Source organism: Ambystoma mexicanum, chromosome 3p, assembly GCF_040938575.1.
Source record: "Ambystoma mexicanum isolate Mex_15411 chromosome 3p, UKY_AmexF1_1, whole genome shotgun sequence".
NCBI lineage: Eukaryota > Metazoa > Chordata > Amphibia > Caudata > Ambystomatidae > Ambystoma > Ambystoma mexicanum.
In genome coordinates, this window is record NC_090925.1 from 1,119,406,150 (window position 1) to 1,119,419,486 (window position 13,337).

General features: G+C 44.5%; 1 protein-coding gene across 1 annotated transcript in view; it reads right to left on the minus strand.

Annotated features, from left to right (window-relative positions):
- Positions 1-11,235, minus strand: part of GDF9 (growth differentiation factor 9) — a 71,811-nt gene extending 60,576 nt beyond the window's left edge. Inside the window, exon 1 of the mRNA XM_069652490.1 lies at positions 10,706-11,235. Within this exon, the coding sequence (XP_069508591.1) occupies positions 10,706-11,060 (355 nt within the window). The 5' untranslated portion in view covers positions 11,061-11,235. The remainder of the gene's footprint in view (positions 1-10,705) is intronic.
- Between the last annotated feature and the right edge of the window lie 2,102 nt (positions 11,236-13,337).

The following is a 13,337-nucleotide window of genomic DNA, read 5'->3' on the forward strand; positions in this document are numbered from 1 at the left end:
GGTCTTGGTCTTCAATTCCCATTAGGTTTAGCCGGCAACGTTCATTGTGAGGGGACATGAGTGTCGGAGTCAGGTCTAGACAACTGCAGTTTGCAGAACCCGGACCGAAGAGGTATTAGAATATTTAATGCCTTATATGACTGAATATCTATGAGGTGGTTGATATTAAGGAATGGGAAATCTTTCTCTTTTTTTCTCTTCTTCCTTCTTACTCTTCTCTATGTTCCTTCATCAGTTTCTTCTTTGCTCTTTTTCACAGTGGTTTGGTTGGTGTTTGTCTGGGTGAAGTCTTGTGTTTGTGTTTGAGTTCTGTTAGAAGGGGTGGTTATATTTTTTGGAATTTTTACTGTTTGCATATATTGAAAATGTTAAGTATGTCTATGGGGGGGTGTCGGGTTAATTATAATGTATACTTCGAAATATGTACTTCTTGTAATATAGTGAAACTGAAAGTTTATGTTCTTGATGTAAACTGAAACCCTTGTATCGTATTGGGATGAATTAGATTAGTTGACATAATAATAAAAAGATTTGAGAAAAACACAACAAAAAAAAGAATATTTAAATATGCACTTGAAGCCTCTCTAGATAGAACCATACAATCACATAAACAAGGCACAGTTTGGTCCAGCAAGGAGGTACTTTAAGATCGGACACAACCAGCACATCACAAAGCAGATGGGTACTATTATACACAACTCATTTTTAGGAGCCTGGAGACCAGCTCTTTTCAGACTGCCTCCTTGCCATTTGGGTGGGATCCCAGAGATCCACTTTGTGCATTTCCGTGCAGGGAATTTGCCACTGTCTATGCCCGGATCCATTATATCTGTGAGTGGAGAAGCTGGGATCCCTACATATCTCTACAGCTCTAGTCCATTACAAAACAAATATGAGTTGGTATTCATAGGGATCCCATGTAATGATCGCCATCATATTTATACGTTCAGGCGCTCATTAGAGATCACCGCCATTGGAGAAGAGGGTTGATCGTCGTAGGACGGATAATAGAACAGAAACATAGATTGTCTTACTATCTGCTCTATGCAAAAGTGATCAAAATCTGGCGAGCAGGACATGAACTATCTAAGCGTCATGATAAAAATACCCTTGAATAGAAATCCTTTAAAGTATCATAAGCGTGTAGAAATCCTTTAAAGTATCATAAGCGTGGTAAAAAGTAACAATTGTCAGATAGCCATGAAACCACCAAAGAAGAAAACTACGATATCTTAAGAGGATTTTAAGAAGTGGTGTTGGGACTGGGTTACCTGCATCCAGAAATAATCCCTTTGAGATGTGTGTATGGGTGTGTAATATATTTTTTTAAAAATGACAGTTTGTACCGTGTTATCCAAGGGTTGAATAGAATGTTGATTCAACATCTAGATAGACACTTGCCATCATTTTTTTCAAAGTCATTTAACTGCCACTGCACCAGACCCACCAGCCTCTCTAAGGCAATGCATCGTTGTCAAATTCCCTCCAACCCAGCCCCATCTGCCAAAAACTTCCCATGGCCCTTGTCCCTAGTCAAACCCCACCCTTTCCTCTTGATGGGACTTAACCAATCCTGATACGGTATTCAACAAAACGTTACCACGGGTCACAGGCCTAACACAAACTGGCTGTATATTCCCCCCTTTCAGACCTCTAGAGACACAGGCCCGATATGTTGATTATTTTGCTACCACTGAGCTTGTAAAAGGGACTGGCCCGACATACTGAGCTTCAACTGCACTGCACATACAATGACCGACACCTAACCAACCCCTCCTGCCTTCCCGAGAGCACATCAACAAAGAGGGCTGTTTTTTCAATTCTTTTCCCTGCTCTCCACTTTGCCCTATTGAACACAGTGTACCATTTAGGCCTTGAAGATTGCATGTGTGGGGGGAATTAAACATCCACATGCCTTTCTGAGCAATACTACAAATCAGGTGCAGACCGGCACAGATATCAGGGTGTCTGCAGCAGGTGCTATGAAATCTGTAATGCTGCAATGTTTTTCAAACGCTTCATTTCATCTCTGTCTGGGGAAGTGGAGACATTCCACGAAAGGTCACAAATATGCAAAATAAATGCCTTAGTTAGCCTAATTAAGGTTTTGACTTGTATCTTCTCGATCAGCATATATATAACAATATATATAACAATGCTCTTGAGCTTCTTACAATGCAACGAGTTTGAGGGACATTCTGACCAGGTTGTAGAGGAAGTAAATGGAACAGTCACCAGGGACAATACGTAAGTGGACATACATAGTTTAAGGACAACCAACATAGGACATGTTTAAGTGCAGGTAGGAGGTATGGCCAGCTTGGCTTGGGGTGTGACAATGATGGGTGAAGCGCTAGAATGGAGGCGGAGGAAGTGAGAGACAGAGGCAGTTTAGAGGCGAGGGAACAATATTAGGAGAGGTGGGTTAAGAGGCGAGGAGGTAGGGTTTTAGTTTGATTTTGAACAAATCTATGTTTATTTTTTATTTTGATATTTATATAGCGCACAAAGCTCAGAGGCATCTAGGCGTTTTAACGTGAATATGGTTATAGTAAGTGCTTGAAGAAAACAAGTTACAATCATTACAGACCAGGCATACATTGAACCTGGATAGTGCAAAAATACATACTTGGAAAAGGTTGCCTCTTGTTGCGGGGGGGGGGTGGAACTACTTCAGGAGTACATATGAGGGACATCATAGGTACATTTAATACATACTTGGGAAAGCTCGTCTCTTGTTGCGGGGGAACTACATCTAGAGTACGTATGAGGGACAAAGGCACATTGCACACAGATGCAAAAGTCTAGCAATGGGCAAATACATGGTGCCTACTCCCTGTTACAGGGCGGCAGTGGCACACAGATGATAACATCAAATTAGTGGGCAAATACATGGTGCCTAACCCATGTTGCAGGGCGGCAGCAGCATTCAAATGCAAAAATGAATTGAGGGCTCCATCGGGCTTAGAGGCAGGGTGTCTCCAAGTGGTTGTCAAAGGGGGCCAATAAAAATGCTGGCGCCCCATCGGCCACCCTGTGAAAAAGAACACTTTTTTCACACTGAACTGTCCATGGACAGTAATAATATGCCCTGTTCAGTGCGAAAAAAATAATGTGTGCGCTTTTTTCTTGCCGCGGGCCGAAATGGACTGGGGAGTCATTTCTGCTTTGGCTCACGCTGGCTCAGGCTGTGTTCCATACAGGCACCGGCAGTGCACAGGGAACTGGATTTTTCATGAATACTCTCCCCTAGCAAGATTACGAACTGGTTTCCAAATCGGGATTTTTTTTTACATAACCCTAAACAGCTGTCGGGGCATGGTATGTATTACTGCGATTGTAGATGAGCTGTGCCAAACAGTGACATCGTGGAAGTTTGCAGAGAAGCAAAGGCTTCATAGTAGCGATTGGCTGGGATTTTGTGGCTGGACAGAAAACTATACGAACCACCTTACTACCTGCAGGTATAGTGTAATGAGCTTTTCCATGCCCCCAACTTCAGCGCTACCACTGACTGATTCAAAGGAATAGCAATGTGTAGTTTGGCTTTATGAAGAATAATGCCCACACGTATCCAGCACCCTGGATTTTCATACCTCCGCCACTTACACTGTCTATGTAATGCACAGCGGGAGTGCGTTATTCCCAATGCCACTCCCAGTCCATTCCCTAGGGGTAGCAATAGCTGAGGAGCGAGTGGATTTTTGTACGGGCAATATATAAGGAGCCTGCACGGCTAAAAGTCTATATTAATATGTTGCATGAACAAAGTCAAAGGACTATTTTACAACAGTAGACAATGAAAAATGACACGTGTATATGATGTAGACCTTAGATTACATGTGAACAGCACACCTTTTGAGGGTTTCCTCTTGACCCGTGTACATGTTGCTTTTAAAAACATTGCTCAGAAACTCCAGAGGAGGGGGGCAAGAGGTCCCCTATGGCTCTCCTAAACGTGTTCAGCCAATTCGCCTCAGATCTGATTGCGATCTGCAGCCATTGGTTTAAATCCCAACAGGGCCGGCCAAGCATGCTCCAATGTCCATAAAATGAGCACCTGAGCTGGGTTATTATATCCTTCACAGAGCATTTTCCAATGAGGTTTTCCGATTATAAAACTCTTCTGTGAATTAGGCCCTTAGAATACAGAGCGGGTGAAATTCGGAGCCAAACACTACATAAAGCACCCATGGGGCTACAAGCTTGTCCCATGTGTCCGTAAGTGTTCACACTTTAAGGATTACATGTGATTTCAAGATTCAAGGAGAGCCATGCCATCGGCCAGTTCTGATGTCATAAACACTACGGGCGTACAGTTTTCAAATACCATTTAGAAGCTTAGAATAGGATCTTCCAGTTCCGGCGCCATCACTAGCAGCAGGAATCACTGCTGTTATGCCCAGTCCAGGCCCAGCCAGCAAGAACCGGTTTCATTTCTCACCTCAGAGTGGTGTATTTACTTAAACAAATAGACTGCTCTCCGAGGTGAGAAAACAGTCATTGAAGTGAAGGGTAGAGGCTGAGGACAAAAGCCTGCCAGCACATCAGTAGGATTCCCTCCACCCCCATGTTCCACCTTGAATCTTGCTGGCTCAGCTTTTACAAGGCCCACGCTTTCAATAATTACCATTAACAAAAAAAAAGTATATTTGTGTGCATGCAGGGATTGTATGTATGCATGCATGCGAGGGAGTGTGCAAATGGTATGTTTGTATGCTAGGCGGCGTCTGCAAGTGCACACCTATGAATGAATGCAATGTGACTGTGTGAACGGTGTGACTGCGCGTTTTAATGTGCGCACAGTCTAAATGTTCTTGGTGCTTGTGTGAATGACAGATCATCTGTGTGAGTGCATGTGCCTGAATGTCTCCATATCTCTGTATCTGGGCAGGGGCATTGGAGAATGAACATTTTTTGACAAGAGCATGGCATGTTTTACTGCTGTTTTTGGGCAAAGGAAAGCCAACTTGAGTGTTTTATGTGATGGTGGGGTTGGAGTGGGGGAGAATGGGACTGGCCTGGCTCGGTCTTACTGTGGCATGGAATGTTGTACTCGCATTAAGTTCAAAGGCAACATGAGTGTTCTTACATGGGGGAGCACATGTTTCCTTATTTTGACTTGGGTCTTTATTTTATTGGTGTTTAAGGTCACAGGCAACATACATATCCTTACATGGGGGAATATAACATGATGCGTGCAACATAGGGTTCTTATATGGGGCAGGGGGGATTTGTGTGATGATATGCTATTTATATAGCGTTTTCGCCAAAGCGATGTACAGAGAACATATTTACGTCAAATGTGCCAGCCGAAGTTTGCACTCATTTAATGAGCTTTGTTTATTGCATTTATTGACATCACCCAAACCCGTAAGTATCACGGCAGTGGTACAACTTGGTGAGCAGAGAAAACAGTAAGAGAGGTAACAAGGTGCAAAAGCAACATATTAGTACGAGGTCTGTAGAGATCATGGTGGTCACTAGGAAGCATGAAAGGCAGAGTTGGCCGTGCCAGGATTTGAATCTGCGAATCACACTCTGGTTACAAAACCATGACCCGAATCCGCTGAGCTATTTTACCGGCTCTAGCTAGCAAGGGCATGTTTTCTTTCTGTGGCATTGCAGTTTATTACTGGTGTTAAGGCCAATGGCAACATAAGTATTCTAACATTGGGGTTGGGGCATTTGTGCTGCCTGCAAGGCTATGTTTTTTTTTTTTTATTTACTGTGGCATGACATTTTCTACTGCCGTTAGGGAGCAAATACAACATGAGTGTTCTTATATGTGGAGTGGGGGATTTGTGTAGCCTGCAAGGATATATTTTGTTACTGTGGCATGGCTTTTTTTTTTTCACTGGCATGATGTTCTTACATGTGGGTATTAGCATGTATTGGGAGAGCTAGCATAAACATTCTTTGTTATAGTATTATTACTGACATCAATCGACAAAGCAAACGTGAGTATTTTCCTATGTTGGAATAGTGGCATATATAGGTGCACCAGAATGGACATGTGTGAGCACAATCAATATGAAAATGCTTTTTTTACACTTGCAGAGTACTGGCATATAGAGGACAAAGGCCTTATGAAAATGTGGTTGAAAATGCTCCTGTGCATTGTTGGTGGCTTGGCATCGAATGTTCTTTTTATGTCTTACCCTATGTCTCACCCTACAAAACCGATTGTAAACTGTGTAGCTTTTTACACAATTTATCACAAAGTGTACTATTGTAACCCATTATTTAAAACCTTTTCTCAAGAGGACAATCCCCCCTTGATTGGTTTGCCCCCCCTCACTATTCTGTCACCCCTATGCATTTGGCTGCGGGCAGAACAAGTGCCCTTCCTTCCGCAGGCTCTTAATGTGGGCGCAGGCTCTTCATAATGTGGGCCCTACTACATTAGCTCCAGGCCCCACTTGTTACAGAATAATGGCTATGCTTCTGCTGAGTTGGGGTGAAAGATGGATCTAATGGGACAAAGGAAGAGATCTACTCAGCCTCATGGGCCTGAGGAGGGGGTGTTAGGGTGAGGGGTGGTTCAGTAGCGCAATAGGTTTAATGTCCCGTCTCATAAACAGTTTTCAAAACTTCCATCCAGCCCTGCCATAATGTTGAGACTGGATCCACCTCTGTGTGGCACCCCATGATTTCCCGTGGCCTCATCAGGCCACCGCTATGAAAAATGTCTTGGGGCGCCACTGCTTGGAGGAATGGGATGCAGGGAGGTGGATGTGCAGAGGACATCAAGGGCAAGAAAGAGGTGTGGGGGGCACACAGCATCACAGGTGACCGGGGGCGGGGGGTGAGGGAACACACATGTGGACTGTTTCATGGATGTCCGGGGTAAGAGAATTCCATGCAAGTGGAGCAAGAAGAGAAAAAGGGTGGAAGCACAGGGAGGGCGGGGAGCAACAAGGGTAGTCGAGGAGGCAGAGCAGAGATTATAAGAAGGTTTATAGAGTGGGCTAGAGAAGGATAAATACAGGGATGCCTCACCGTGAATAGATTTGTCAAATAGGAGAAGAAATTTAAATCTGGTCCCGCTTTGCATCATTAGCCATCCAGCCTGGTAACGGTACGAAGTAGTATGTGTGAGGTGAGGGAGCTCAAAGGGGGTCCTGGTGGTGAAGTTATTAATCTTGTTGAAAGGACAGAAAGCACAGTTGGGCAGGGAGACCAAAGAGGATGCTGGCTCAGTAGTCGAGTTTAGAAGAGTGGTTAAGAGATGGTTGGCAGTGTTCAAAGGAAGGAGGTGCCCGATGTTCCTAATATTTAGGCGGTTGAGGCGAGCTGCTGTTCCAGTTTTGGAGACAAAAGTAGAGAAGGGTCTTAAATGATGCTGAGGTTTGCAGCTGAAGAAGAGTAGGGGAGTGTCAGGTGGGAACTGGATAGGCTGAGGAAGAGATGAGAGGTTATGGCAACGGGCCATAACCTCAAAACCGGCAAGATTGAGTTTGTGGAAGCTACAACTGCCTTTAGAGAAAGGCGGTTAAGGTGTACCAAACTTCAGGGCCTACCATCTGGCCTTCAGTTGTGCTTTTTTGGTGGATTACATGGAATTGAGTCCTAGTGTATGGGCTGTGGCGGAGGCAAGTGCAAATGGTCCATTATCTCCTAGGGCATTGTTAACCTCTATATCGAAGGGAGTAAAGGATATATTGACTACATCACTGAGAGATTCCTGGAAGAATGTGAATGTCTTATTGGGTGTGGACGCGTACAGGGATCAGAGTGAGTCTATTTGGATGAATCCGTCTATTAAATTGAATGGCAAATCCTTTTTCTGGCCTGGATGGTTTTTGGGAGGTATCAAATGGATTGGAGATCTCTTCAATGATGGTGTGTGGAAATCTGCGAGGGAATTGCAAAGTGAGTTCAGTATTGACGGATTCAGATTATCGGATTACAGGAAATTGAAGTTAGCAGTTGGTATAATTTATTTTCAGAATGGTCTAAACCTGGAATTTCTTACGAGGAAATCATTGGTGAATGAGGGCGGTTTGGCGAGCCGGATGTATAGGCAGATTGTTAATAAATTATAAAAGCAATGATAGCCTAAGAATTGAATGGGGTCGGAGAATTGGAGCGGACATTACTGAGGAAAGTTGGATATGTGAGAATGTCAAATTGTGTTCCTTGGGACTGACTGAACCGGCAAGACAAATTAAGTCCTTGAATAGGGTGTACTGGACCCCGGAAAAATTGTGGAGGAGAGGCTTGAAGGATGGATCGGAACGTTGGGCATGTGTTCAGGAGGATGGTACTATGGAACATATGTTGTGGGATTGTGTGAAGGTCCATGGGTTTTGGAATGATATCGGTGGTATCTGTGAGAATATCTTGGATGTGACAATTGATTTTAATTTTGAGACGTTAATTCGGGGGAATGATTCCATTTTGGAAGATCTCACTCCGTGCCAATAAAAAATGGTTCTTCTGAGGAGCTGCAACGGGTAAAAAGATTATCCTCAGAAATTGGAAGTCGATTGCTACATTAGACAAAGAGCTGTGGCTGACTGAAATGGGGAATTTGGCAGCTATGGAGGAACGACTGTATAGAAAGCAAGGCAAAATAGGTTTGTTTCTTAAGATTTGGGGAACATTTTTGGAACTGTGTTGATCTGATCTTGTAGGTAACGAGATGTGAACATGGGGTTGGGTGGGTTTGGGTCCTGAAATGTTGTTGTTTATTTACCGTTTCTGTGACTTTGTATATAATGTTAATGTATTATACGTTGGTGTATTCTTATTTATATTGTAAATAAATTATCAAAAAAAGTTGAGAGGTTATATACATACCATTCACCCTTTCTCAATATTCACATATTGCAACAAACTGTTACAGTGGAAAACTGAGGCAAAGAGGGAAACACAAATGTTCCCTACAATCACACAACTTGGTTAAACCGGGATCATAACTAATGTGTCTGGATCACCAGATCACAGTTACTTCATTGAACATCCCATAAAGCAATGGAAAATGATGGTACTCGCTGGGCATAAGATGGTATTACCTACTTGACATGAACCAAAACTATTGGTTTTGTCTATACTGATTAGCCTTCTGGGACTTGTAGTCCTGAATTTGCAATTATAATTTATGACTGGAAGGCCTTATGCATGGCCATGGGAAACTTGTTTATTAAGTTTAGGCAACGTGTTCTTTATTGTTAAAGGTGTTTGTTCTTAGGCGGGCGTTAACCCTTTAAGTGCTAAAGACGAGTATGCTCGTCCTTTTTGCATAGACTTGCATAATAGCCTGGCACTTACGAATGCCAACCATGGATTGTGCAGTCATTCCCAGCTTTCGTTTTTAAAACCCTTCGAATTAGCCAACACGACCACACTGCAGGTGGGAGGTTGGGAATCCTATGTGAACGACTAATTCCAATAGAGGCAACTTTCTCCCCAAAAGGCAGGTCAGCGATATGGCACCTTTTCAGTCTGGACTTCCCTTTACAAATTCTTGCATTCTGGTTTCTGTAGTTTTGCGTGCCAATGACAGGTACCTTCCTGCAAGTACCCAGATACAGCAGTTAATAAAATGGGAACCCTGGGGCCAGTCTCATAGCTAATTGGCGACATAGGGTTGCATGGCCATCTCACCAAACCAGGAGGATATTCCAGACCAGACGTTAAGCCAGTCCTAGCTACGTAGCTCACAGACACCAATCCACATTCTTACATTTGTCAAGTCTACGTTTCCCATGACAAATGGGGGGGGGGGGAGGTGGTGAGGAGTAATATTGGGAGACTGTGTGTACTACAGCACCCCCATGTCCAATTCCTTAAGACAGGCACAGCTCCAACGACGCCTACGTGAGCCACAAGATTACAGGTCGCCCAGATATGCAAAGTTGCAGGTCCTGGGATTCCCCTTAAAAACATGGGCAAACACTGGGCCAGCTAATTAATTGTGTACGAAAACAGCAATGTTATGTTAAAGGTACTTATATAGCGCACCGTCACCAACGGAATTGGTCCCCAGGCGCTCTGGCGGATCTGTAAACGAGAAGGTGGGATGGGTTAGTAAGGTGAAGAGGGAGTAGGATAGTGAGAGGGGGTGTACCGTTGGCAGCTTAAACTCGGTAGACACTGGGTGCTGAGCTTTGGTGCGAGTATCGGATCGGTGTCAGTCCGCGTGTGCTGTCGGTGCGGCTTATGTGTTGTTGCAGTGTGGTGAAGTGCGTGCGGCTTGTTGTGGGAGTTTTTTTGAGTGAGATAAGTATGCAGAGAGTTTATATTGGTTAGTGGGTTATGTGCCATTTAACATGCTAACATTCGCAGTTCTGTCCAAGTGTAGTACTTGCTGGTCTACATAGTAGAGTCTAGGTGTGGCACTCACTAGCCCTCACAATAATTATCTAGATCTGGGGCGGGATAATGTTCTCAATTCTAAGTGTGGCGCATGCTAACAAACAGGTTCCCTCTGTGTGTGGCAAGTGCTAACATTCACAATCCTATATAGACAGACTCAGGCCTAAGTTAGGAATTCCATCTAAGTGTGGCACATGTTAACATTAAAGTTCCATCTAGGTGTGGCATATGCTAACATTCAGAATCCTATCTATATGTGACGTGATGTAATACTTGAAACTTGCTAAAAGCCCCAAGATCGAGGCTGAAGTGGAGCCACGGCGACACCCTATTCATGAGAGAAACGACGAGCTACTTAAAACAGGATCTTCCTTTTACCTACTTTTCATGTCGACGTTCTCGACCGGCTGGCACTCGGCCCGCGGGGTGAAGAGGCGCACGGTGTTGTACTGGTGTCTCGTGTGCTTCAGGGGGACCCCCTCCCTGGTGGTGGACATCTTGTACAGCCTCTTCATGTAGCGCAGGCCTTTGACACTGGAGCGCGGAAACCTGGGCAGGGCGGCCTTGTCCCTCCAGCCGGGCCGGTCCGAGAGTACCTGGAGAAGCGGGGGCAAGAGGCTGAACCCCACCTCGTCATACTGGGGCGTCGGCGTCACCTGGGAGCCGCCCTGCAAGCAGAAGACAGGCGGCAGGGAGAAGCACGCGTAGAAGCAGAGCGCGGTCCTGGCCGCTTCCATGATATGGGTTTAGGAGAGCAGAGCAGCCCGGCGTTTCTAAACCGGCGGCCCGTCCACCCGGCACACCTTAATAGGTCACAGGTGTGTCTGGTGACGGCTCCTCTAAACACACAACCCTCGGGTTGCTTAAAGAAGCAGGATTGGCAGGGGATAGCAGCGTTTCCAGCTTCTAAGTAAGATGATGCGATGAACTTCAAAACATTTTATATCCTGAGCAGCCACTCCTGCCACGAGTCGGCGATCGCGAGCAGAGTCACTTGCCTGCTTTATTTGCCTAGTAGTTCCCGAGTTGATTTTAGAAAAAGGACATTTTGTTTCCAGAATATACAGAAAAGAACGCAGATCTTGGTGATGGTCACTAGTTTTACACATAACAAAGCCACTCGGTTATACACCTAAGCACACATATTTTCCCGTCAGAATTAAGTCCTGACCTGACCATTTTATAAAACTGGAAAGAGTTGCTCCTCATAGAAAGTGTTTTTATGTTAGTGGTGAGTCACGCATAATTGGAGCCCCCTATTAAAAAATTGCACAAATTAATTTTGAAACAATTATTCCGCATCTCTTGCACACCGTTTTCAGTCCTGGTTTTTAGTTGGCAATATGGTGCATTCTGGGGGGTGTAGTGTTGGTTCACTCCAATTGCCACGTGTGCACTTGATACCAGTGCATGGGAGAGGGCAAACCCCGGGTTAGAAAGTGGATGCCCCTGTGACATGATGTCCTCTGGTAACGCTGTGACCGAGGCGGGGTCAGGCACTTGGGTCCAATTCAAAGAGAGAATAGATTCCGGCCACATAGTGTGGAAGAAAACTCCGCGTAAGAGTTTAAGTATTGTTTTGAACTATTTTTGAAAGAGTTTCATTTTTAGCCCATGAGGCCTACCTTTGTTTACAACGAGCCAATTGATCATACAATTCGGGTATTAGGTGTTACAGGTTGAAATGTCGCTGTTGGCTCAGAAACGATGACTTGATGAGGGTGGCCGAATTACACGTGCCTTTTTGCTAGCGTTCCCCTTCCCTTTTAGTGTGCAAGAGGCTGGGCAGTGCTATGCAGTGCTTGAAATGGAAACACAGGGGAGCAGGCACTCACCATCCCAGAGTACCTTCTCACTGTTCAGAAGTGCAGGTACTCAGTCCCGGCACGTAAAGCAATGGTTCTATGCCACAAAGTAAGATCGTGCTCCGAATACCAGAGTCGAACTCGGACACGTATTTAAAAAAATAAGAAAATAATGTGAACTGTTTTCTGAAAAACGTACAAGAGAATATTAAAATATATTTTCTCTAACCATGTTGCTGTATTTTCCAGTCCTGGCCATTTACCAAACATTAGTTTTAGAGGTAAATACTATGTTAAACGTTAACTAAGACTACAACTCCCAGAATTCATCAGTTAACGAAAGCCCTGTACTTGAAAAAAGTGTCATCTGGCCACCTTAAATCTGTTGCATTACCTATGAGGTCTTTCTGTCAAAAGTCGTCCTATTGGTGGATTACTCTTCCCATCTCAGCATTGCATAAGAAAGTGCCACTGGGGAAGAAACAACCATTGGCAATGCCAACAGTTTTGGGGTTAGTGTAGGCCTGAGAAAGGCATTTGCCAGGCTTTGCCGTAATGGCACTAACTGGCTATTAATGATAGCAGTTGCAAAATGGTGCGAGTACCTCAGCATATAACAGCAGTACTTGGCAAATGCCTATCAAATGCCTATACACAAACCAAAACTGTTGGCTTTGCTAATGCTTGTTTTTAACGGGTCTTCAGTAAAGGACACTCATACTGCTCATAATTCAAGTGGCTGAAGGTCGACCTGCTTAAGACATTTTTATTACACCAGTAGTGTGTATACAGCTCCAATTAAGCCATTAAGACCGCTTTGAAGTAACCAAATAGGCACTTTGAGTGCAAAGGCTGATGTAACAGCTTGATAAAATAGCTCAAAGGGATCCCAGTACGGTGTGTTTTGGGCTGAGAGGGGCCGGACGTAGGTGGGAATGACAATATGTATTAGCAATGCCATGGGCAGTCAATCATATAATATGGCATTTGTAACGCGCCTATACACAAGTGTTTCAGGGCGCAACAAGGCAAGGATGGGGGAACAGAGGGAGGACAGAGACAACGGTTTTAGCAGGCTAAGTGATATTGAGATTGTGCAAGTGCAGGGGATGGGGTAGGGGAAAAGTGCCAGGGGAAAGGGAAGGGGGCAGTGCAGTACTTGGGATCAAAACAATAACAAGAAGTGCAGCAAGCAGGTGGCAAGTACAA